General features: G+C 48.3%; 1 protein-coding gene across 2 annotated transcripts in view; it reads right to left on the reverse strand.

Moving 5' to 3' along the window:
* Nucleotides 1–1,775: 1,775 nt before the first annotated feature.
* Nucleotides 1,776–24,101, reverse strand: part of Rpn13 (regulatory particle non-ATPase 13) — a 39,553-nt gene continuing 17,227 nt past the window's right edge. The window contains exons 6-9 of one of the 2 annotated variants that reach the window (XM_077704650.1): nucleotides 19,598–19,648; nucleotides 14,215–14,336; nucleotides 11,671–11,773; nucleotides 1,776–2,035 (exon numbers count right to left, since the gene is read on the reverse strand). In XM_077704650.1, coding sequence (XP_077560776.1) covers nucleotides 1,926–2,035; nucleotides 11,671–11,773; nucleotides 14,215–14,336; nucleotides 19,598–19,648 — 386 coding nt within the window. In that variant the 3' untranslated portion in view covers nucleotides 1,776–1,925. Of the gene's footprint in view, nucleotides 2,036–11,670; nucleotides 11,774–14,166; nucleotides 14,337–19,597; nucleotides 19,649–24,101 lie in introns of both variants that reach the window. The other variant, XM_077704649.1, reaches the window with a different exon arrangement.

Genomic DNA, 24,101 nt, shown 5'->3' on the forward strand with positions numbered 1-24,101 from the left:
AAAAAAGGGCGATCATTACGCGAGTAACTATGGTAATTAACACATTTCACGGAACTACCAATAATGTTTCAGTTGGTTTGGTGGTTCGTAGTGTACGTTGAAAGTAAATTTGGCCCAGATGAAATTCGAGTGCAGTCCATGTGACTCGGTGCGTGCATGCAAGCTTGCCATGATGAGAGAGATGTGTGGGCCATACTCGCCGAGCGTTGCTGCTGGAGGCTTTGAGTCACCGTCATCAAGCAGCGTCTGACGACCCTGCGGATGTTCCCGGCAAGCCATTCAGCTCGAAAAATGGCGGAAGCAGGATTACAACAGTAGGCAAACCAGGATTTGGTGCAATAGTACAATAATTACAGCTAAGTCAGGGGTTAACCAAGTGAAACTAAGACTTAACCAGGCTAAGCTAAGCTTCCACTTTGCCTATCCAGTGTTAGCTGAGCTAAGCCACAGCCATTTTTCGATTGCCGCTTCCGCGAGAACGCTGTCTTCGCAAGAATGAATTTCAATATGGTTTACTCATAGAGATAACATACTGACTTCTCCTGACAGGAGGCGGAGTGAGATGTTGCTTTACAGCATGTGCACAGGACATCATCCACGTGGTGGTGGTGGTAACACAGATTTTATTTGAGGGTACAAAGACCCAACGTTAAGCTTTGGCAAATCCTGGTGTCTAGATTAAAGGGACGAGACTGCTGCTACGACAAGTTGCCGGTATGCCGGTATGGCTTTCACCCGCGGCGCAACGCCGCCGACGGCCGACGGCATGCCAGCGCAGTAACTCACCGCAAGTGTATCCCTACCTTGATGCTTTCGAGGTTTGTAGCTAACTATGCTTTTTCGAGGTTTGCGGTTAAATTGGTGTGTGTTATTCTTCTTTGAGTTTCTGCATTACCATGTCGGCTGTGGACCCGTACCCTTTGGACGATACAAGCGCACAGAGCGGCCTGGCTCGCTCTGCACGCTCGCGATTCTACCCGTAGGGCACCGAGGGAGAAGGGCGGAACTCTTTTAGCAGTTGCACAGAAAAATAAGAGCGTTCCAAACAAATCAGTAGACGGTGCTGCGTGTGCACAGGAAATGCAGAGCTTGTACCCACAAGGAAACGGAATCTCGCTTGTCGCTCACACCCCCTTATCCCGCAAGCGGCACTTGCACTCATTTCTCCGTGATATATGTCCACCTGCTGACACACCAGAATGGAAGACCCCTATCGCTTCTCTGGCCATCATTCTTTCCCACCAGCAAGCCACTAATGTTCTACACCACGCCGTTCAGCAAAAATGTTTTACTCGCCAAGAGGGAGTGAGAGAAGGCTCTTTATTGAAAAAGCAGAGAAGTTTGCTGGCATTTAGAGTCACCTAAATGCTTCTCTGCTGAAGTTCAGGGATGTGGGAAGAAAAGGCCCAAGAAAGAGCTGGGCAGGAAAGAAAAAAGAAAGAAACAAAATGTCGTGGAATTGGCACGATAACGGACTTACATACATTTGGTTTTTGGTCTGAGCTTAAGCCACATAATTTAGTTTTGAAATTAGGCCTCATCCAGATAAGAGAACACACTCTGTTTGAGCTTGGTGCTGCTTTGAGGGACAAGTCCATGGTCCTAAAATAATCTTGAGTTATTGGTGCCTGTTCTAGACGTTCAATGTTTTCAAGGAAGTGTGATTGAAGTTCCACGGAGACAGCACATTCTAATAAAATGTGTTCAACTGTTTCGACACAAGCCAAGAGATTCTGCGCCCCTGATTCACGCACAGCCCGATGATGAAAATGGAATAGGGTGCATCAACACAATTTATTCCTGCGAAGCATTTTCACAAACATTTGATGCCACTCAAAGAGAGGAGAAGCAATCTTGTTGGGGAGCAGCCTCCCAGAGTTGGAAAGCGCTTTGTGGCAATGCATGGTGGTTAAAAAACAGAGTGCTCAGTCCACGCCCATGTCTTCGTCGCCGCTGTCCTCCTTTTTCTTCTTGGGCGAGCCTTGCTCGCCGGCCTTCTTGGATGCCTGCAGAGCTTTCACAAAGGCTCCCATGTCTGAAACACGCAGAACCAGGGGACAAACTTCAAGGCAAGGAAAGGGTGGGTTGGGCTTCTACAGCGCACTATCTCCTAAACTTAAAGGGACAGACAACCGATTTTTGTCGAGTATATATTCTCTATCCCAAATGAAAGGGCATCACTTAAAGGAGCCATGAAGACAAAATACAAGTTGGGTTTATTAGAAAGACTGCTTAGTCCTGATAACAATGATACCAATATCATCACAATGTTCGAACAAATAAAGGAGATATGAAAGACAACATGTGAAGCAGTCGCGACCCCCTAGCCAATTTTCCGCAACTTTTCTATGACGTTACAGAACCTTGTTTGTCCGATTGGCAGCCGCCTAACTGACCTGTCGCGACGACACATGACTGGACGTCTGTAATGGGGCCTCTAGTTCCATTTGACCGCATCACTTGAATGCTAACGCGCAGTTAACGCACTGAAAATTACGTTTTATTGTTGGCCCGTATGACGTCATTCTTGCTCAAACACATCACTGTGGCGCATAATTTGGAAGTGTTTACATACTTCTTGCTTTTTTTTTTCAATCAAAAAACATCTTTTGTGGCTGCAATGGAGCTGAGTGAGATAGTGAATCCCAGTTCTCTCAATTTAAACAAAGTTGTATTTTCTCTTCATGGCTCCTTTAAAGCACCTTGACGAGAGACGGTTTTGCTGAAAATACCCCAGAACTTTTTAAATCGAAATTTTAAGACCTACGAGCCGTATGTGTCCCTCCCAAAAATAATGCTGGCAACCATGACATAGAGTAGCCCGGCAACATACTTTTGTCTGCATGTGCAATGAAAAACGATATTTAAAAATTTGTGCCCAGCTATAAAAAGTTTGAATCGCAGGCTTTCCTGTTCCTTTGTTTTTTTAATGCAACGGTCTATTTTGCGCCATCTGCTGGGATATACGACAAGTAGAATCTGGCTTCACGTTGTGGAGGTGGGAAGTTCAATTCTCCCCGGGCACGACATTCTTTTTTTTTTTTTAAGCTGCCGTTGGCGTAATTGGAAACTGAAATCAAATATTTCGGCAGAACAAATGCCCCTGACTCAGGCAGAATCATCAAAGCTCCTTCATTGGGTCTGTTTACTGAACGCTGCCGTTGATTCTGGGCATGGAGGCTCAGTTAGCCACACTGAGAGCAACCCAGCGACGGCGGGTGGCGTTTTTAAAATTTTCAAAATAATGTTTAGAAATACATATACAATTTAACCTTGCACAAATAATTGTGTTAAAAGGTTTTCAATACGTAAATAAACGTTTCAGCAGTTGCAGTAGCTGCTAGGTTTGCAGGCACGTGACAGGGCACATATTGTAGTGTCAAGTTTCGACACTACGAACCGCCACCCTTCCGATTTCAGAAAGTTTGCTGCCAATTTAAAATTATTTCCGCCAATTTGTTTAGAATTTTCTTGTGGTTACCGGGCTATATAAAACGCTGGCTTTCATACGAGCTAGAGAGCATATACGCGACAAAAATCGGTTGTCCGTCCCGTAAAGGAAGTCTGAATGTCTGTGGGTGCTCTAAGTTCGTTCAACATACCTCATGTTCATCCCTATTTTCTAAATTTGAAGGAAGCAAACATTCTGAGCATCCGTTAGGGGTGTAGTTAGTTCAACATACCTAATCTTCAGTACACCGTGAGAGATATATTTTGCCAGTTTTATTTCTACGAAGCACTGCCCTTGCTTCATATACAGCGCGAATCACTGTGTCCAAGTTTGTTGTAATCAGGCTTGACTGTACAAACCAACAGCCAGTTTCAAGCAAAGTTCATTTACATGTTCATCACAGCTTCGATTCAAACCACTTCCTCCATGTGGTGTGTGTCTGATAATAATAATAATCTCCAAGGAACCACTAATACCCCTGTCACATGGCAGATCTAATGACATTTAGAGCTAATGTCATCTGCTCTAAATGTCATTAGTTTGGAACTACATGAGAATACCAAATTACATTCTAGGCAAATGGCATTTAGCAGCTAAATGAGGTTGGGGAGCTGATTCAGTGGCCAAATAAGTAGCCTCGACAGCAGTGCACATCACTAGATAATAACGTTCAGTAATAAACCAAAAAATACTGTTTCTAAAAACTATCAGTAAACTTATATTTTCCCTATTTTCCCCTCCATATTGTTTTTTAAATAAAAGACAAATAAGGAGTTACCAAAAAAATCTCATCACCAATGCGTGTGCCACCCTGATACGGATTTCTTGCGAAATTGTCTCGGCAAGTGATGTGCACTTATGTAACCTAAAACGGTAATTTTCTTCTTTTCAATTAAAGATAATAATTACAGTAAAACCTCGTTATAACGAAACGGTATATAACGAACTAATGGATATAACGAAGCAATCGTAATTCCCCTAGAAATTCCCATAGATGCCCATGTATTTAAAACCTCGTTTTAACGAAGCTAAAATGTCCTTGCAATGGGTATAACGAACCATTTTTCCCCCAAAACGAGCACTTACTGACCACTTTGCAACCGACAGGTCAATGTATAATCTTATAGCGCGCGACTGTTAACGTCTCATTACGGACGAGGTAATTGAAAACTCCCGCTCGCAGGGCCGCCGCCAACTCCCGCGCGCTAAAATGGCAACAAGCCGCCTGGCAACACGCGCGAACGGGCGCGTCTGCCAGTCTCCTTCTCCACGTGGAACTCGTTGACCCGCCCGCTCTTCCGCGTCGGGCATGTTTGGGGCGCTGCGCCGACCGCGGCTTTTGGCGTTGCCTGCGATCATTCAAGTGTCAGCTTTTCAATCTGATCGGCCGTGTGAGCAGAAAGAAGATGGACGATGGCAACGGCAAACGGAAGCGCAAAACAATTTCAATCGAGCAGAAGGCGGCCATGCTTAAAGCCGTCGAGTCGGGCGCGAAGAAAAAAAAAGTGGTCGAAGATTTCGGCATAGCGTTGAGCACGCTGTCCACGCTGTCGCACGTGGCGTCAAAGGCAACAGGAAGAAGCTCCGAGCCCCAGCCTTCGAAGCGGTAGAGAAGGCCGTGTTTAAGGGGGGACGAGGGTCTTAAAACTAACTTTTTTATTTATGGGTAGAAACTTATGAAAATTTGCACATGGATGTGCTTTTCTCTGTAGATTTCAAATATGCAATTATATTTGAGCTGGTGCTGTTAGTTCAAAAGTTATCATACAAAGTCTAAACCACAATTAGGTAATTTCTGACGCAGCTTTAATGAACTTTCGCATTGCATTTTGTCGCTTTTAATTACATGAATGGATAGCCAGAGAGTTCCCATACCCGATGACATTCTTCGTTTTTCTCTAAAGTCACGGCATCATAAAAAAATATGTCAAGTACAAAAAATGGCAGTATTGGATATTTTGGCTCATCAAAATAACTGCAAGTCATTATTTATGCGTAGCCTAAACAGAAAAACTAAGAATGTCATCGGCTGCCTCAGGCTGTACTGAAAAAAATGGTACCAAGATTGACCTTATGAAGCAAAAAGAAGTTTCCAAAAAGCTGCGTAAGGCTGAGGGAAGTGACCAAAAATATGAAACTGAGAAAACTGCATTTGAAGTTTGGCCATGTGTTATGAGATGAACCGTCAGCAGTGTAGCTTCAAAATTTCCCAGTAACAAAGACATGTTCTTCCCATTTTCAAATCTGTCTTTGGATTCCAAAAATGCCAACTAGAACTGGAGATACAAAAGGCCAAGTAACGGACCCCATCAGGAATTTAGCAAAATTTATCGACTTCGAATCGGTTGGCATTTTGTTAACGTTGTGAAATCTGGTGGCATCTTGCTGGCGTCGTGAAAACTGCAACAGTCCTTCGTGAAGTGCCATCATCTATTACAGTGCACTGTGGTACCCAGAATATTGTGCACGGCAAAAGTGTGAGGGTGAAACTTGCTGTAGGTGCCCCCCTTTTTTTTGTTCTTCGGTGAGGCTATTTCATTCGCGGTTTTTATGCTGGAAGTTTGAGAAGATACAGTGGTGGGACACTGCGCAGTGTGTTTTCCGCAAATGCATCATGTTGTTGGCCTCAAAAGGGTCTTTTGGGGAAAATAAATGTAGCCGAAAGGCAAACTTTCTTGGCCTATGGGGATAAACCCATAGACGCCTTTTTCCTTCAAGCCGTGCATGGTGCGGCTATCTCCATCGGACAACACGGTTGTGTACCGCAGCCCATTCTTGGAGAGCGAGCGCTTGAACATTATCAGGGCTGCCTCTACCTCCATGCGTCCTGCACCACAGTCAATGTTTCGCTGACACTCATGGCCTGCCAGCCAATCTTCGTAGCCCTCATCTGAAGCTTTGGGTCCGATGGCGCAACCTAAGCAAAAGTTAGACAGGACTACATGATCAATCACCAAGCCGGTGTACACTTCAATGATGCAGCCCACTCCAATGTGTGACAAACATCCCCTTGTCATCCACGTGCCATCAAACATCACATCTACGTTGTTTGGCGGCTGACCAAAGTCCAAGTACAAGTCCTTGATGGCACGCACACTATCAGCTTCAGAGGCTGCTGCAGTGTCCTCGCAAACCTGAACCACTTTCCTCAAGTGCGCTTGGAATGAATGTTTTGTGGTGCAGGCCTCTGTGGGACAAGTTCATACCAGCACAAAAATCTGACAGAGCAGTCACCCCCTTCCCGATGCTTTGAATACTTTTCAAAGCCCTCATATTCACTTCAAAAAGAGTGATATTGCCAGATCCTTCGGTCGTTGGCGAGGAAAAACGTTCTACACGGTGTTCACAAACCGAGCACGTCACCTCGAGCTTCACGGCGAGGCCGTACTGCCGGTCAGGCTTCCTCAAATCCGGCGCCGCCAGCCCGCACTTGCCGCACCTGACGTGCGCAAAAAGGTCCTTCAGCATTGCAAAATCCACTAAGACAAAATCTGTGCCGGATTCTTCCTCTGAGTGCGCCAAATCCACTTCAAGGAGGTCGAATTTCCGCTGCGTTGCTGACTTGGTCTCCATTCCGCGCTTGACCTCGTCCGCTTGTTCCGTACGCGCGGCGATCTCCTCCGCCGTGTAATACCTCGTGTCAAGCCGGCAGGACGTGCTTGGACCAGGTATGGATTCCGGAGGTGGTTGGTCAGGCGATGGGGCAGGCGAGGCAATACGAGGCGGCGAACGATTCTCATCCGGCGGAGTCGAGCGGCCCGAAGTCGCACCACGCGACCTTGGGATAGGCGGACGACGCTTTCGCTTCCCGTGTGCATGACGGGTCGTCTTCTTCAAACATACGTGTCCTGGCATCATTCACGAAAGTACGCGATGGAAGAATTAGAGGAAACTGTAAAAAAAAACTGCTCTAAGCGAGCGCTGCGCCAGAAGAGCGGACTCCGTCAGACGAGCGTAGCAGACGCCATGATGGCGACCGCCATGACGGCAGTCGCGCCGACCAATGGGAGGGGTCGTACGGCGAACTCAAACCGCGCGCGCCCGCTCTAGCCAATCGGCGGCCGAGAAGGTGCCTTCGGAAAACTGGCAAGGGCGGTCGTTCTACTCAAGCGACGCCATTTTGAGATATCGCAAAATGCGCACAAAGAAACAAGCTTCAAAACAAGACCAAGATGGCGGCGATCGGTCGGCTGCTTCGCCCGCGGGGCGCGCGGGAATTTGAAGCAACTTTTGCCCAATTCGGGGCATTTCGTGGCCCTCGAGGCGTTTCAAAACATGATTTTAGAGTATTTCCCGATGGAATTTCGCGTTGATATTTTGAAGGCAGGTGCTTGAAGGTACAATAATTCCAAAAATTGGATTTTCTCAAAATCGATATTTTGGCCATTTTTGACCATTCTAAGACCCGCGTCCCCCCTTAAATGGTTTTTGGAAGCGAGAGCAAGCGGAATTCCTGTGAGTAGGGCACTTTTGCAGAGGAAGGGGAGAGACTTTGCATGCAACATGGGACACGACGATTTTGTCGCAAGTGCCGGCTGGCTGCAGCGTTTCAAGGAGCGCCACGACATCGTCGGCAGGGCCGTCAGCGGTGAAGCTCAATCTGTCGACCGTGAAGCTGCTGTGGCGTGGGTGGAGAAAAACGTTGGACAGCTACTGGAAAAGTACAGCCTGAAAGATGTATTCAACGCAGATGAGACCGCCCTTTTTTACCAAATATTGCCGCAAAAAACCTTAGCTCTAAAGGGTGAACGCTGCCAGGGGGGTAAGCAGAGCAAGGTCTGCGAGACCGTGTCGCTCTGCGCAAACATGGACGGCTCGGAAAAGTTGCCAGCCCTCGTGATCGGCAAAAGTGTGTCACCAAGATGCTTCAAAGGGAAAAGGAAGCTGCAAGTTAGTTATGTTTCCAACCAGAAAGCATGGATGACTAGGGACATTTTCGCACAGTGGCTGCAGGAATGGGACGAGCGGCTCGGCAAGCAGAACCGGAAGGTATGCCTCGTCCTGGACAACTGCGCGGCCCACCACACTGCCACTGCGCTCCGGAACATCGAGTTATGTTTCCTGCCCCCAAACTGCACGGCTGTTGTGCAACCCCTGGACCAAGGGGTTATAGTGAGCTTCAAGTCGGGCTACCGCAAGCGTGTGATTGACAGAATTCTCGTGAACATGCGCATGGAGCGCGGGACGACGATCGACCTGTACATGGCAATCGACATGCTGCAGGGTGCCTGGATGGATGTTTCGGCAAGCACGATAGCCAATTGCTTCCGGCACGCCTCATTTGGCGTTAGCAGTGGTGACAGCGACGATCTAGATGCTGCCGTCAATGAGGGTGCAGCAGGCGACCAACCCCTGGCGTCGTGGGACGCTCTTCTTCACGCCGGTGTCATCCCCGACTGCGACACCTTCTACACGTACGTCAGTGCCAATGCTGACGCGGTAATGACGGAGGAGCTAACAGAGGAGGAAATTGTACGTGAGGTGACCGGGGTGCCTGATGAGGGCTGCGACGACAGCCCGGAGCCTAATGTCGGCGAGTCCGACGTACCGACGTCCGCACAAGCGCTGGATGCGGCAGACCTGCTGCGCCGCTTCTTTGGCGCGCATGATGACGGCGAGGACGGAATCGAAATAGCGGCTGCAGCTGAAAAAGCTATCATTCGTCTGAAGAAGACGCGGCAGCAATCCATCAAGGATTTCTTTTCTGCAAAGTGAGCCGCAATGGCTGATGTGCTGTTTCGATCAGTGATGAGCCATTTCGCGCGAATAAAGTTGTGATTCTTGCTGTTCTTTTTTTTTTCCGGCGGTTTTTCTCCACGCCACGGTCGTTTTTCTCTCGTGGCGGCTGCTGTGAGGTTCGGTGGCAAGTACATCCTCTTTTCTTTGTTAATTAGCAGTAGATACTATGAACATTGTATATAATGAACTAATGTTTATAACGAAGTAATTATGACTCCCCCTTCAACTTCGTTATAACGAGGTTTTACTGTAGTTGTTCTGTTTTGAAAATCTATTATGTATTATGAAAACATTCTAGACACACTTGAACTATTATTTTGCAATCTTGAGAGTTTGGTAATCATTACCACTATCGGTATCAAATGACACTTGTTTCGCCGCACAGACCCGCACAGCCAAGCTTAATGTCATTACAGGCCAACTGCAATGAAAATTTACCTGCCCCAAATTCTGCTTCAACGTGTGGCATGCACCAATAAAGTATCTTGTGACCTATTTTTAAACTGCACAAATGCGTAGTTTTTTTTATTAAAACTATTTCGAAACACGCCCCTTCAGCCGACGCAGCACCTAGCGAGTGTTGCCACAACTTGTCGCCACTGTGGTGAACTTCCGGATGTGAAGTGCCAGTCAGCGCTCTCGTGCGTCCGTCGCCTCTCCTCAGTAGACTTTTTATGCGCGGCCTCACACGAGTGAGCAGAGTAATCGTGCCTCTTGCATGAATAATTGTTTTCACGTGTTTCCGTAATGCGAGAAGCGGAAAAAGCTTTGGGTTGCTGAGACAAAGAGCAAATCCAAAGAGTGCCGGGGCTGGTCGACGCGAGGCAATAATCCGTCGGCGAGCGAGTACGAGTTGCACAACAGCTGATTTCGTGGTCGCGACGGCGGCAACAGGCTCTCGGTCGACTCGACGAGCACGCGAGACGCGTGTATGGCATACACGAGGCGATACGCTGTTGGCGCGGCTGGTCGGTGCACCGGCGCTTGCAAGCCTACGGCAGCTGTGCGGCGCACTGCAAGCTCACGGCCGGGCATCTCTACGAGTGCATTAACGCACAACAGCCGGCATGAGACGATATGCTGCTGTGCAGCCGGTCGGGGCGTGAATGAGTATGGCAGCTAGGTGTGCGGCTCACTGCACGTTCGCGGCCGGTCGACTCTTCGAGAGCGTACGGCCGACGCGAGGCAATACACTGTTGTCACTGTTATCGCGCCTGTCGGGGCGTGTACAAGTACAGCATGGGGCGCACTGCACAGAATTGATTCAGTTCAAACAGCTTCGTCAAAAAACAAATACTAGCCGCTGTTGGCAATATTTCTCTCACCAGTTTAAAAAAAAAAACAGTAAAAATGGGGGCACATTCGGCAGCACCGAGTCTCGGGAAAGGTACCTGTTTCACGACGCCTGCGAAGACACTGCAGTGCTTTCGTTGCTGCATGGCATCATTTATCTAAAGATTTCGCGCGGGCACCCTGCTAACAGGAACAAACCTGCCCGTGTAAACGAAAGTAATAAAATTCTAAATTTGAACTTGCGCTGAAACCGAGTTCTTACATGCTAGCCAGCATCTTCCAACGCTTTCCTCCCACAGTAGCTTTTTTTTTGTTTCTCTTTTCTCTCACAAACACAGGATGGTTCGACCGGCACAGGGCATATACTGACTGTGCCGGCACCCATCTAGCGCTCAACACTGCCTTTTGTGTACGTATTTCCTAGCTTCCAGCTTTGCCACGACACCTCGCGATGCCCGTGTTTTCGTTTTACCAAACGACTGTAGGCGCGTCTCAGCAGCTCACAGCGAAGCAATAATGGTTGCACAAACTTCCCAACCCCTTTCGTGCATGTTTTAAATGTTTGAAGAAACAGACAACCCAAAAAATATCGAACGCGTGCAGTCTTCCCGCAGGCAGCTTTGGGACAATCCGCTGGCTGCGCCCACTCGATTCCCGAGTGGGTGCAGGAATAGAGTCCATCTGGCTGTACGTAATGGCCGCCCCTTTCTTTCCAGTTTCGGTTTGAAAAGAGCATTTTTGATCTTAGTTTACGATGCTGTCACGCATGTTTGGGCCTCCAAATTTTGCAGGTAGGAACTTTTAAGGTAATACTACCAGAAAATAGTGCATTTAAGGAGCCGAAAACTTCTTTGCAGTTTGCCTTTAACAGCTAATGTCATTAACTTTGAACGACACTACATTTGCCGTGCGACAAAGGTATGACCCTTCATCGACCCTTCCCTTTCTGTCTTAAAAGCAACAAGCCTTTGTCCCATGATTAATCAAGACCCCTTAAACTTATTACACTACAAAAAATAATTCACTAGACGGTTGACTCACTTTCTTCCTCCAAAACATAGGAATGACAAGCTGTAGTAGCCAAAAGTAGCCAACCACCTCCAGGCTAGAGTGTAACATACGTGGGCAGTAGTAACACAAAGTACCCCAGTACCCATCCCTGCGGCAACAGTAGGAGTCCCCCTCACCTCCAGAAGCGGCAGCGGCCACCACGTTCTCCTCCATGCCGAACTGCTGCATCAGCGGCCCCAGCTGGCCAGACTGCAAGGCAGTGCTGAACATGCTCAGGGCCTGGCGTTGTTGCCAAGCGTTTTCGGTTTGGGTGGGCAGGAAAGAGGGATGAAAAAGAGAAGAGGGGGAGGACTGTGATTGATGAGCACACCATCAGCGTCACCAGGATTTCCAGAAGAGCAAAACACACAAAATGCTACGAAACGTCAAAAACTCCTAGGTGTCCTTAGCTTTCGGCTAAGAGGCACAAACGTCAGTGTTGACATGTACTATACACTGCCAGGCCTTTTAGAGGTGGCTAAGGTCAAAACAGGGATGTGCGCGCACCTTAGCTCATTAGAGTAGCACCTTAGACTAGACCTTGGACTAGCACCTAAGATTAGCGCGCACCTTCGACTAGCAGTCTTTCAAAGCTCGTTGAATAGAACTAAACTCCTTCAAGAAGAAACTATACATACGGGCGTTTCATCAGCCGGAAGCAGGCATCTGGGGCCCAGCGCTGATTAATTGCCTCCAATACACGGCTCGTAAGCTTCCTTTCCCGCTGCCAGCCCTCTCGTGGCCACGTGTTGCTTTTTGGTATGCGTTGCGTCCTAAAACCTTTCGCTCAACTTTTGGCCCAACTTTTTCCAAGGATGCCTCTGCATGAGACGCATAAGGTTTTCTTTCTCCTTAATAAATTCTACTTCAACAGCACACCTTCAGGCGCCTGCACTAACTAAATGGGCTCGCTCATCCCCCAGGTGACAACACGTTTCAGAAATACACGCATACTTCCAATGGCGATGCTGTCCCCAAACCACCCATTGATCCATTGATTTTTTCTTTTGTCATCCCCTAACTGCAACTTACTGACATCAACAGAAATACAGCTGACTGGGAACACACGCCAACACAAGGACACGACTACCATACTGATGTTCCTCCCGCTTTACCAGAGCGGCCACACACACACACACACACGTCACAGTTAAAAGGCCACAAAGACAACATACAGGTTGGTTTTACGTTTTACAGCACCTCAGCGCTTGGCCAGTAGCAAACAGTGTATTATTCACTGAGAAATTTTGCAAGTAAAGCTAAGATTTAAATCCTCCTGCTGGATCACATGTTTCGCTACATAATGTTTCCACTAGCAAATGGCAACTGAAAAGTTCAGCGACAACCACCCGAATGTTCGCCCAAGTGCACGCGCAACTGAAGTGCACTGCGGCGAGGACCACACATGCAACGGCCCCGCTAGCGGTCCAACAAAGCCAGACAAACCCTCTACGTCTGAACAGACCGTGCAAGCAACTGAAGGGGCCATGGGGACAAAATGCGGGTTTGTTTTATTTGAAAAATTTCGCATTTTACAGCGCTCCTAGCACTTGTCCGGCAGCAAATGATGCCGTATTCACCGAGAAATTAATCAATTTAGGTTTAACGTTTCGATTGACCCACCAAATCGTCCGTTTTCGGGACGTCAGCAATGAAGCCAAAAGCGCACGTATACAAACGAACTTCCACTGCATGATTCGGCTGCAGCGTTGCTTGCCGTCAGTCTTCCCAGATGCCGCTAGCATACTCATCCACTGACCATTGTCTGCCGTTGCTTTGTTTTTTGACTGCATTTGCACCTTGCTTGTTTATGTTCCTGTAGCAAGTAATCGCTTCGTGAAACATGGTATATCCTCGACAAACAGCGTCACGTAAGACAACGTCGCTTACGCCAACTGGCCAGTGTCGTGTAAGAAAACTCGAAAGCAGCAAACTGCTGTGCAGCTAAAACAAGCATAGTGGACGCAGTACAGACAGCAACACGCATTGATACTTCGATATTTACGTGTGCTTTCGTAACTTCCACTGTTTGTCCCACCATTCTTACAGCTATAAAAAATGTGCCCTAATTTTAAGCGCAAATAGCTCGTTCGGCAAGCTTATAAGTTCTGCCCAATTTGCGTTTGCTTTCGCCGGCCTCCGCCAATCGCAGAGCTGGCTTGTATGACATCATAGGTTCTGTTGCAGGAAATGAGCTAGTGGTTCACATGGCCATTGCCTTTTTTCCTAATTATATAGCTTCCTTGAGGAAAGTGCACATTAAAAGTGGTGTCGGTATGATTCTAATGAGGAAATCTTCCGAATGAACCAAACTTTCATTTTGTCTGCATGACACCTTTAAGGGACCGACCAACCGCTTCTTATTCACGTGCAGTGTTTTAAACCACCGAGGTAACACCCAAATTCACAGGACCATGCGGGGAGAGGTCATGCGCACGGACAAACACCAACAGTGGTGACCCTTGTGCGTGGGGAAATGTTTGGGGGGAGAAGGGGCCTCAACCAAATGGTTTCCGTAACTTTACGGAAAAGACCGCGTTATTCTTAAGAACAAGAAGCAGGTCTTTAAACGTGTGCCCCTGGCGGCAAGAAGGGGATGGAGGGGTGCCATCACAGTAGTAGTTAGTGAGTACCTGCTGAAACTGTGGGGATTGGACAGTGGCCTGCAGGTGTTCGCTTACGTCGGGTCGGGAGCCGGACTCGGAGGCCGGAGGGGGGAGCAGGGACTCCACGCGCTGCATCAGATCACGGTTGCTCAGCAGCGGCTGCAGCACCTCCGCCGTGATGGCCGACGACAGGTCCACTGAGCACGGCAAGAGGCAGAGCACGGGTCAAACGAGCACCCCAATCGAGTTGTACACCAACACAGTGGCACACTCAGGAATGTAAGAGGTTATACACCAAACCAACCTTAATATATGTCAGTCGTTCTAGAACTTGTAAGGTTTCAACGCGCCGAAGCTACATCTTGGGCTATCAGGCCCACCATAGTGGCGGGCTCCAGAGGAACTTCAACCACCTGGACCTGGAGGTCTGTGCACCGAAATCTCAACAACACATGCATTTTTGGTTACTGCCTCCATCTGAAAAACACCCACCATGACCAGGAATCAAAACAGCACCCTTGAGCTCAGCAGCACAATGCCTTAGCCACCCAGCCACCATAGCAGGTGTGTTGGCTCTCTTATTTTAAAACGAGAGAACAAGTCGAAGCTGCCAAAAGGTGGTTTCGAAGGCTCTTACAATTTTGCCGTCAACATACCTACCACTTCTTGAAAATTTAACTGCAAACAGGATGTGTAGCTTCATGGTACCAGTACAGCGTAGGCACATGAATGCCAAGTCAATCATGGATGGTTTATCCGTAAAGCATGGTCGAACCTGACTATATCAAACCCATTTACATCGAGTTTTCCTGTATATCAAACTATTCCTGGTCACGGTGTATTTGCAATGAGAATATATAGCAAAGTCTACACCTATACTGAACAAAAATACCAGTGACAACCGATGTATCGAACGCCAAATGCCGCAGAAATGCCCCCCCCTAGTTGGCTTTAACTCGGGGCGGAGAAGAAATTCTGCCGGTACACCCCTAAAAGTGAAGCCATCAACACCCCCCATGCAAAATACGATCCTGGCCCGCGAGCCATGCCTTTTCTTTTCGTTCACTGTGTTTGTGTCGTTTACACTTTGAGGGCATTCTTCCGAAGTGTAGCTGAAAAAAGCTCATGGTGCTAGCTAGCGCGAACCGCCCAAATTTTCTTTTCGTCGTGAAGCTGACAATTGTAAATCGAGTCGAACACGGTGAGAAGTCGAACATCCCTCCGGTGCACGAGATTCCCAAGACCACCCTCAGCACAATCCGCAGGGAGCTTAGATTAACCTCCTCAAGGTAGGTTCTGGGCAGATGTTACCAAAAAAAACGCCCGAAACTACATCAAATGTGCTGCCTTGCGCGCGCCCATGATGACTTTGAAAACAGTGAGGGGTGCAACAAAACTGACACCGGCGTTGCCGAAGTGTGGAGTGAGCCGTCGGAATTTCCGGATGCCTTTGCCGGACCAATGGTTGGCGAGTGTGTGTGTGTGTGTGAGATGATGGGTGTTGCGACCACGGGAGAGTTTTAAATATTGAATTTCAACGGCAGATCGGGAGCGGTCGCCGAACTACACCACAGAGCACGCGGCTCCCTCAAGGAGCAGGCGCACTGAAATTGCCTCTGGAACGCACACCCCAATGCTGGAGCAAATGCCGAAGCATGACAGGAACAGGAATTTCCTGGCAGCCTTTACGTCGGGCCCCTCCAAAAACGTCCGTTTCCCTGCAAGCACTCTTCTTGTTGGGTCTCAACCCTTCAACGGCTTTTTTGCCGATGAAGCATGGATGGAACTAAAGATGATATTGTGTATGACAGTGACAACTGCGGCCCAAGCAATAGCTCTAACGAGAGCAGTGAGAATGAGTGGGTGTGGCTTAGGCTGTGCAGAAAGTTTATCAAATATGAAAAATATAGGTAAGTATTCTCGCGTCAACAAATGTGCTATGTTGCTTTAGTGGCTTCTGTATAAAATGTGCGGACAATACGCGGGGATATCTTTTTTTTTTTTTTTTTTCATCAAATGCAAGTGGGGTGCGGGTTATATGCAGGGGCGAGCTATACGCGTGAAAATGCGGTGTTTGGTTTCCCCGAGGAAACTTTCGTAAATTGAACCTGCCTTTTCATTTGCAGCCTCCAAGGTACCTGTTCTACTGTAATTGCAATTTTATTTGCATTCCCTGTGAAAACACTAGTGACAGTGAAATGGGGCCCATGTGCAGCACATGACACAGCAAAGCAGGCTGCGCCTGACATCTGTGCAAAAAGCAGTGTGCACCCTTTGTCAAAATTTTCTGGACCAATCCTAAGCCTTCTCGACCACAAAGAATTCGAAGAATAAGCTCTACATTTACATGTGACAAAAAATACTTTATGACAGCAAGAAAAAAAAAAGGTGTTTTCTCTAGCTTTCCTAAGCTTGTACATTAAATTTTTTGCAGCCTGCGCACCTTCGGCTTGGCCTAGAAAATTTTGACAAAGACTGTACATGCCCTGCAGGCAAAAAAAATCCCGTGCCATCTCCACTAACGAGAAACCTGGTGAGGGGCGAAGCATGCAGCGTATAAGCATATTCTTAGCACCTTGGAATTTTTTCTCACGGAGATGAAACCGTTGGGAATAGAGGTATAGAGCTCTGCTGTAAAAGCCTCGTGTCTTTGAAGCACAAAGCTCTCTAGCGCGAGGCATGGAAAACAAGTGTTCTGGCGTGTTCTTTTTAGTACACACTTTTGCCCACTGAGATGAAACGTTCTAGTGCAAGGTGTTGGAAAAACAGTTTCCTTATGTTTTAGTACCGTGACTACATGAAACGATGACGATGATGACAGAAGAGGCCGACAGCCCAAGCCCCTAGGGGGCTTCGCTCCTAAAAAAACAAATATCTCCAAAATCGTTTCCCCCAAACGCACTCCTGTCAATGACGAGGTCAGTTATGGCAGCTCTGTTGGCGTCAATGAAATGGGCCTGAACTTTCTTCGCTCGTACCCTTCCTCAAAATGAGAGGCACTGAAAATGACTGACAGTTTTGAAAACAAGTCCGTACCAGCGAGTCGTCTTCAATGATGCGATGACATGCACAATTTGACACTGAAGTCGCCCTCACGGTGTACACTTTGTATACGTGCACCGATGTTCCAAGCTCCACTGATCCCCCTCAGCCTTCAAACCTTTCAAATAAATTCTAAAAATTTTCTTGTTTTTCCCTTCGCAGCACATGACAAGTTAAGGACATATTAGTAGAAATTAAGACAAAATGGCCGTGGGCAGGGCATGTAACGCGAAGACAAGACAACCGTTGGTCATTAAGGGTAACAGAGTGGATCCCCAGAGAAGGCAAGTCTGGCAGAGGGGGCAGCAGAAAGTTAGGAGGGCAGATGAGATCAAGAAATTTGCGGGGATAAATTGGTCCCAGTTGGCACAGGACCGGGATAAGTGGAGATCCATGGGAGAGGCCTTTGCCCTGCAGTGGGCGTAGACAGGCTGGTGGTGATGATGATGATGGTGGTGGTGGTGGTGATTCTTGAAGAATGAAGGGGACTCCCATCTCACTTCTTCCCTTACCTCCATCTCGGGCTCAATAAAGTTATGCACTCACTCACTTGTCCTGGTTACCACAGGATATAAACTTCCTCTTAATGCAGCGTAATAACACTGCACGTCGCTGCCTCCTGGCAAGGGCGGTGCCACACAACAACCTTCAGCCATGACAAGATCACCCGGCTCTAACGCTCCAATCGTAGGGAAAGCAAGAGGTTCTTTCAATTTCCCCAGCAGTGATGTACCAGTACACCTCTCTGCTTGGCACGCTGATGAAGATTTGGCACAGCCAAAGCTGGTACGGCAGACTCCCGTCTATTATAGCAAGCTTACAACGCCTTTTGCCAATGAGGAAGTCACCAGGGAGTGGACGGCAAGTGACAGCTACTTTCATTTCTAACACAGCGGACAGCTCACTGTAGCTGAACTTAGGACCTTCCCAAGCATTGTCCGACTGCACCCTAGGTTGTTCGGCCGATACGGTTTCAAGAACCACTCCAAAAACACAGTCGTGCCCTCGGATATGAATCCACGCAGTATGTGCCACAATATGGCGTGATCTTGCCCCTCGTTGAAAAATAAAACCGCCGCGATGTCTTACACAGCTTTATAATGCGTTGGTGTTGTCTGAAAACACGCACCCTGCACAGTGTTCAAGCTCGCCAACTATGCGTTACTGCTGAAAATATTGGCCAGCTATTCCTGGATACGCGACCAGACAAGAAAATTCCACCCGAGTTACTGCAACAGCTAACACCAGTCACTGCTACTGCAAGACAGCAGAGCTATCGTTGCATGCAGGCACCCACAGGAGAGTCTACAACAGATTAACTTTCGACCGTTTGCAGTCCGTAACTTTTGCCCACTTCCGGGCCGTTCCGGTCTGCAACCATTTTGGGGCAGTTTCTTCCGGGCCGTTCCGGTCTGCAACCATTTTGGGGCAGTTTCTGGTGCCGTGAAGATAGACACACTGTGCAAGAAAAACTCGCACGATATTTATTTTTTTCTCTTGCATTCGGCTTGCAACTCCTCCACCGATATTTGAGCAGCATGTGAATCCGCTCGAAGCATTCTCCTGGGTGCAGGACAGAGTTGTAACAGTGGGTTTTGTAGAAAATTAGTTTCCCTCCTGCCTCCTTTTGTTTTTATAGGGCTACAAACAGCACAGTCCTTGCTGCTTCGGCCTGGGTGCTAGTAGATAAAATGGCTCATCCCATCAAGCCTTTCCTCGCACTCCATACACGCACACGGGCCTTGCTTTTTGACTCGGGCCCTCAGAGCTGTTGGATGAGGTTGTGGCGACACTGCAGGTATACGTGCTCTTTTTTGCCATGTTTCTGCAGCTGTGTGCACCTCCAAACGAAACTATTTACAATGAAAACCTCTAAATGCCAGGATAAAATCTTTCGCCACTTATTCTTTGTCTTTCGACAAAATGCGTAGCTCACAGAGAGATGGTCCGCACCGCCGTCGTGGTTTTCCTCACTTGATTCTGTCAAATCACTCTCATAACTAACTGATGGAGGCCCGCAATTCTCTTCCTCACTGCGGTAATCACTGCTTTCGCTAAGTGCGTCACCGTAGAACACACATGATGAGAAAGCAGCCATGCTTCTCAGCGAACAGTGCGCACGTGAAAATGGGCTGGAACCCCCTGCTGCACCCTCGTGCAAAAAGAAGAAAACTTCAACAAGCAAGGTTCACTTATCCCTCAAGAGGTGGCGCATCATGTAGACAAACAATGCCCGCGTTGCATTGTTGGGCAGGGCCTGACAAGAGACTGCAAAGTGTTAAAAAGGCGCAGCATATCATTCCATGTTATCCCACTGCACTGGGTCCTTAAAGCTCCAATCCAGCCAACCAAAGCTACTTCACCAGGGATAGTTTGTAGTGTTTATGGGAAGAGCAATAGCCACAAGTCAACTCACCATTGACAGAAGCCTCCTTGCCGGCCTCTGCTCCAGCTTGTTCTGCTGGCACTGCAGCGGAAAAAAAAAGAAGCGACCGTCACAGCTGTTCAACGACAACCAAAGCCTATAACCCCTTCTCTTCCCTTGTTTTTTCACAGATCACAGATACTAAACCAGACCAATCGCGTAGCACGCTAACGAATTGCTGTCTAAAACCCTTAAAAAAAAAAATCCCCGGGGCATCTCCACTAAGGTGAAACTTGGGGAGGGGCGAAACATGCAGTGCATAAGTGTATTCTTGGCGTGTTTGCCAACGGAGATGAAACCGTTGGAGGGTTGAGCTATGCAACTTTGCTGTAAAAGTCTCTTGGCTTGGAAGCACGAAGTGCTCGAGCGCGAGGCGTAAATGAGTGTCCCGGTGTTTTAGCGCCGTAACTACATGAAACGACAATTACGGCGATAACAGGAGACGCCAACAGCCCCAGCCCCTAAGGGGATTCACCCTTAAAGGGGCCCTAAATAGGCTGCCAAATGTTACGATTTTGCGTGCGCAGTCACTGGAGTACTATCCAAGGAACGTCATACCGCAAAAATTGTTTAAATTCGTTAAGTATTAGCCGAGTTATCGCTCATTAAAAGGGGCCGCCCATAAGGCCTGGGGCTCTCCTCCTCTAGTAGCTCCTCCGAAGCACTGTGGAAGCCGCGACGTCATCGACCCGGCGCAAGACCACCGAGAGAAACAGGGCAATCCATCACCCTCCTTGATGTACGTGCAGTCATTGGCTGCGCCAAGCCCTGCGCGCGCTTTTTTTTTAGCACTCCACGCGCATGCTCCGCCCACCAGATTCCGGTTGCACGGTGAGCGCTGTCGCTGTGGTTCGCGTTCGCGGCGCCGCACTGGGCAGTGTCTCGTGCGTCATAGAGGCGCGTCAGAGCCGGAAAGAACTGCGTCAGAGCGCGCAAGTGTGGCGGCAAGGTATGGTTGGTGAGCCAGGAGAGAAAGTGAAATCTTTTTTTCCTGTTTGTGCGGCCCCTGCTTTACGCAGAGGTGTAATATTTGGTACACGTTGTCGTGAAGGGGTACTCTAGCGATTGCGCGATTGAAATGGCGACCTTCGGAAGCCTATTTAGGGCACCTTTAAAAAGTGCAGAAGCTGTGGAGACAAAATGCACGTTGGGTTCGTCAAAAAGACTGCTTTCTTTGTCCTGATAACAACAGTAACAATTTCACTGCAAACTTAAAAAATCATAAACACATTAAGGAAAACAGACGAAGCCAGGGCGACTGCACAGCAGCCCACAACGGAGTCATGCTTGTGCAACTGGTGCCTGCCCATCAAAACCACCACCGAGTAACGCGAGTGAGCGATTGTGGCGGGGCCTCTAGTTCTGCTTGACCGCGTCACTTGAATGCTAACGTGCAGTTTACGCACTGATAACTGTGGGCATCCTCGATTTACTTGTCATGGGCCGTCAGCGGGCAGTACTGCCATTGGACAGAAAGTTTGATTACAATATGCGATAAAACTGGCGCCAGATTGTGTCCCAGACAGTTCGCAGACGGTCCTGGATTTATGATAGGGGAAGAGCGATGTTTCTAGTGCTGACTGCCACTCCTACACTGTTGAGAGAAATTTGGAAGCGTTTTCAATTCTTGTAATAACCCTGTCACAAGGGCACTTTCAATCGCGATCGAGTTTTCGAGCGCGCTCGACGCACTGCCACTGCTACACGGCCCGTTTCAATTGCGATCGAGAAGTCGCACTGGTTGCACTCGTGTTCGCCAGATGGCGTAAACAATGTACTTGCAGCCGGCGTCTGGTAACTTCGCGCGGTCGTAGGTATACGTAACTACAGTTAAACCTCGATGTAACGAAGTCGGTAAAATTTGTAATTTACTTCGTTACATTGAAATTTCGCTACATTGAAATTCGCGGTTTTAATGAAGTGTTCATCCCGTGAAGCATTTCCTGCAAAAGAAAACGTGGCGCGCATACATGGGTGGCGCATTATTTCTGTTTCTATCGGTGCTTAATCATCTACGCGGGCATTAGAGTGAACCGCATGGAGCGTTTCCTCCCCTCAAAAACGCGCCCCGCAAGCCACAGGCGCGCTGACGCAGCCGCAGAGACAACCCGCGCGATGTATCTCCAGCGAGCGCTTCCGCTCGCTGAAACGCAACTCGAGGGTCAAACGAGAGGGGCATGCGAGAAAAAAAAAAAAAAGCGGATAACGTGGGCGAAATTTTCACTGTAAAGCGTCTTACGCTCCGCTTATGAAAGCGCCAATCGAATATCCTCGGCATCCCCGAGCGCTTCGAAGCTCCCGCCATAGGGTGCGCGCCTCCCCAATCGCAGACGCGGGTGTAAAAAAAAACGCGCACACAAGGCTCATAAAGCTTCACAAATGCTTGATGGAACGATGAAACCCAACGAGCATGAGCGAACTCGAACGAAGGGCAAAGCGGCGGCATGCGGCGGCGGCGGCCCCGCAAGAGGCGATTAGGCTTACCACGCGGAGGATGTTTGGTGGGCGCTTTCGTAAGAGGCGCGCATGACGTTTTACTATGGTTTTACTGTGAAAATTTCGCCCACGTTATACGCTTTTTTTTTTCTCGCGTGCCCCTCTCGTTTGCCCATTGAGTTGCGTTTCAGCGAGCGGTTATAAGCCGTCGCTGCAGCTACCCCACATCGCGCGGGTGGTCTCCGCGACTGTGTCAGCGCGCATATGGCTTGCGGGGCGCGTTTTTGCGGTGAGAAAACGCCCCATGCCGTTCACGCTGATGCCCGCGTAGACGATTAGGCTCCGACAGAAACAGTGCGCCACCCGTGTATGCACGCCACACAGTTTTTAAGCAAGGGGCTCGCTCAGACTCCGCGGCATCGGGCGGCCCGTGTTGCCGTTTGCGTTTTATTGAGATCCCATTTCGGCGCTTGCGTCTCCCAAAATATACCTCTACAACTAAAATTTCGTGCCTAGTTCTCCGTGAAACTTCGTTACATTGAAATTTCGGCAAACGGGACTTCGTTACACAGAGGGTGAAAATACATGGTGTGCATACACTTGAAGTTACGAAAAATTCCGTGGTTCGTTACATCGAGGGTTTCGTTACATTGAAGTTCGTTACATCGAGGTTTAACTGTACCGTATTTCCAGGTCTATAAGTCGCACCTTTGTATAAGTCGCACCCCTCTCAAAATGCCAGTTTTTCCGAAAAAAAAAACGTATATAAGTCACACCGGTGTATAAGACGCACCTGTTAATTAACTCATAGTGAATCAGATCGTTAAAAAGTGTGGCGAAAGTACATTGTTGCGGCGGCCGCCGCCTATGAACGCATCCCCCGGTAAGGAGGGCTAGACGTGCATATACCGTCCAAAGTCTAGACAGAACTAACTTCTGAAAAATAGTTTATTGATACACACAGATGGCGTGTACTTACAGAAGGTGTTTACGCAAAACCATCGAAGTCTTCTTCCGCAAACTCGCTAACAAATAATTCAGCAACTTCAAGTGGAGTTCCGCGGGCGTATAGCTACGTCCTCCGACTCACTGATGTCTTCTTCGGCAACATCGTAACCACTCGCGGACCGGATCACTCCGGCCTTTATCAACCCAGCTGCAACTGTTTTTGTATAAATGGAGTCCCAAGAGTCGGAGACCGACTTGGCCACCTCTCCAAACGTCGCAAGTCTCTGGCGTGCTGTCGTAAATCCGCGCAATAAAGGTGTCATGGCGGACGGAAGTGACGCGAACGAAAGCGAACCAAAATTCAGAACTTATCAGCAAGCTGTCATTTTAAAACTTAGCAGCACGTTTACCTCCTTCAGAGTAACTGTAATAATTTATAAGCTGCATTTTGTTTTTGCAACCCAGTTTGATGTTACTTTGAATTTATTCTGAAATGTAGTTACTGCGCATGGCAGAAAGTGACGCGCAGTTGTTGCAGGCCATTATCATTGTTTTTGACTAGAAATGTTGCAAATTCTTTGGTTTAACGTCCTGAAGCGATATATGGGCTATGAGAAACGCCGTAGCGGTGGGCTTCGGATTCATTTAGATCATAGAGCTGTGTCTCAACGTCCGCTGGCCACGCGTGACCGCCGCCAACTGGATTTATTCCATACATAAGTCGCACCGGTGGATAAGACGCACCAACGAAAATTTCAGAAAAAAAACGCGACTTATACACCGGAAAATACGGTATGTAAATGTTACTACACGCTTATTTCGGTCAAGTTATTTGACACAATTTGCTGCGTTAATTGAAGTTGTCAGCTTCTGTGCCATTGCTGAGCGGGGACGAGAGTATCGCCGCTTTCGTTCGATCGCGCTTGAGAAACCAGGATTGAGTTCAAGCGGGATCGAGCTCGATCGCGATTGAAACTGCCGTGTAGCAGCGGCCCGATCCGGATCGAGCTCGATCCGGATCGACTCAATGAAAGTGCCCGTGTGACAGGGGTATAACATTCCTGCAGCAAAGAAAAGTATCTTTCGTGACTGAAATGGAGCTGAGTGAGTT

Source organism: Haemaphysalis longicornis, unplaced genomic scaffold (genome assembly GCF_048455015.1).
Source record: "Haemaphysalis longicornis isolate Haplotype H1 unplaced genomic scaffold, Haemaphysalis longicornis Haplotype H1 scaffold_3, whole genome shotgun sequence".
NCBI classification, from domain to species: Eukaryota; Metazoa; Arthropoda; class Arachnida; order Ixodida; family Ixodidae; genus Haemaphysalis; species Haemaphysalis longicornis.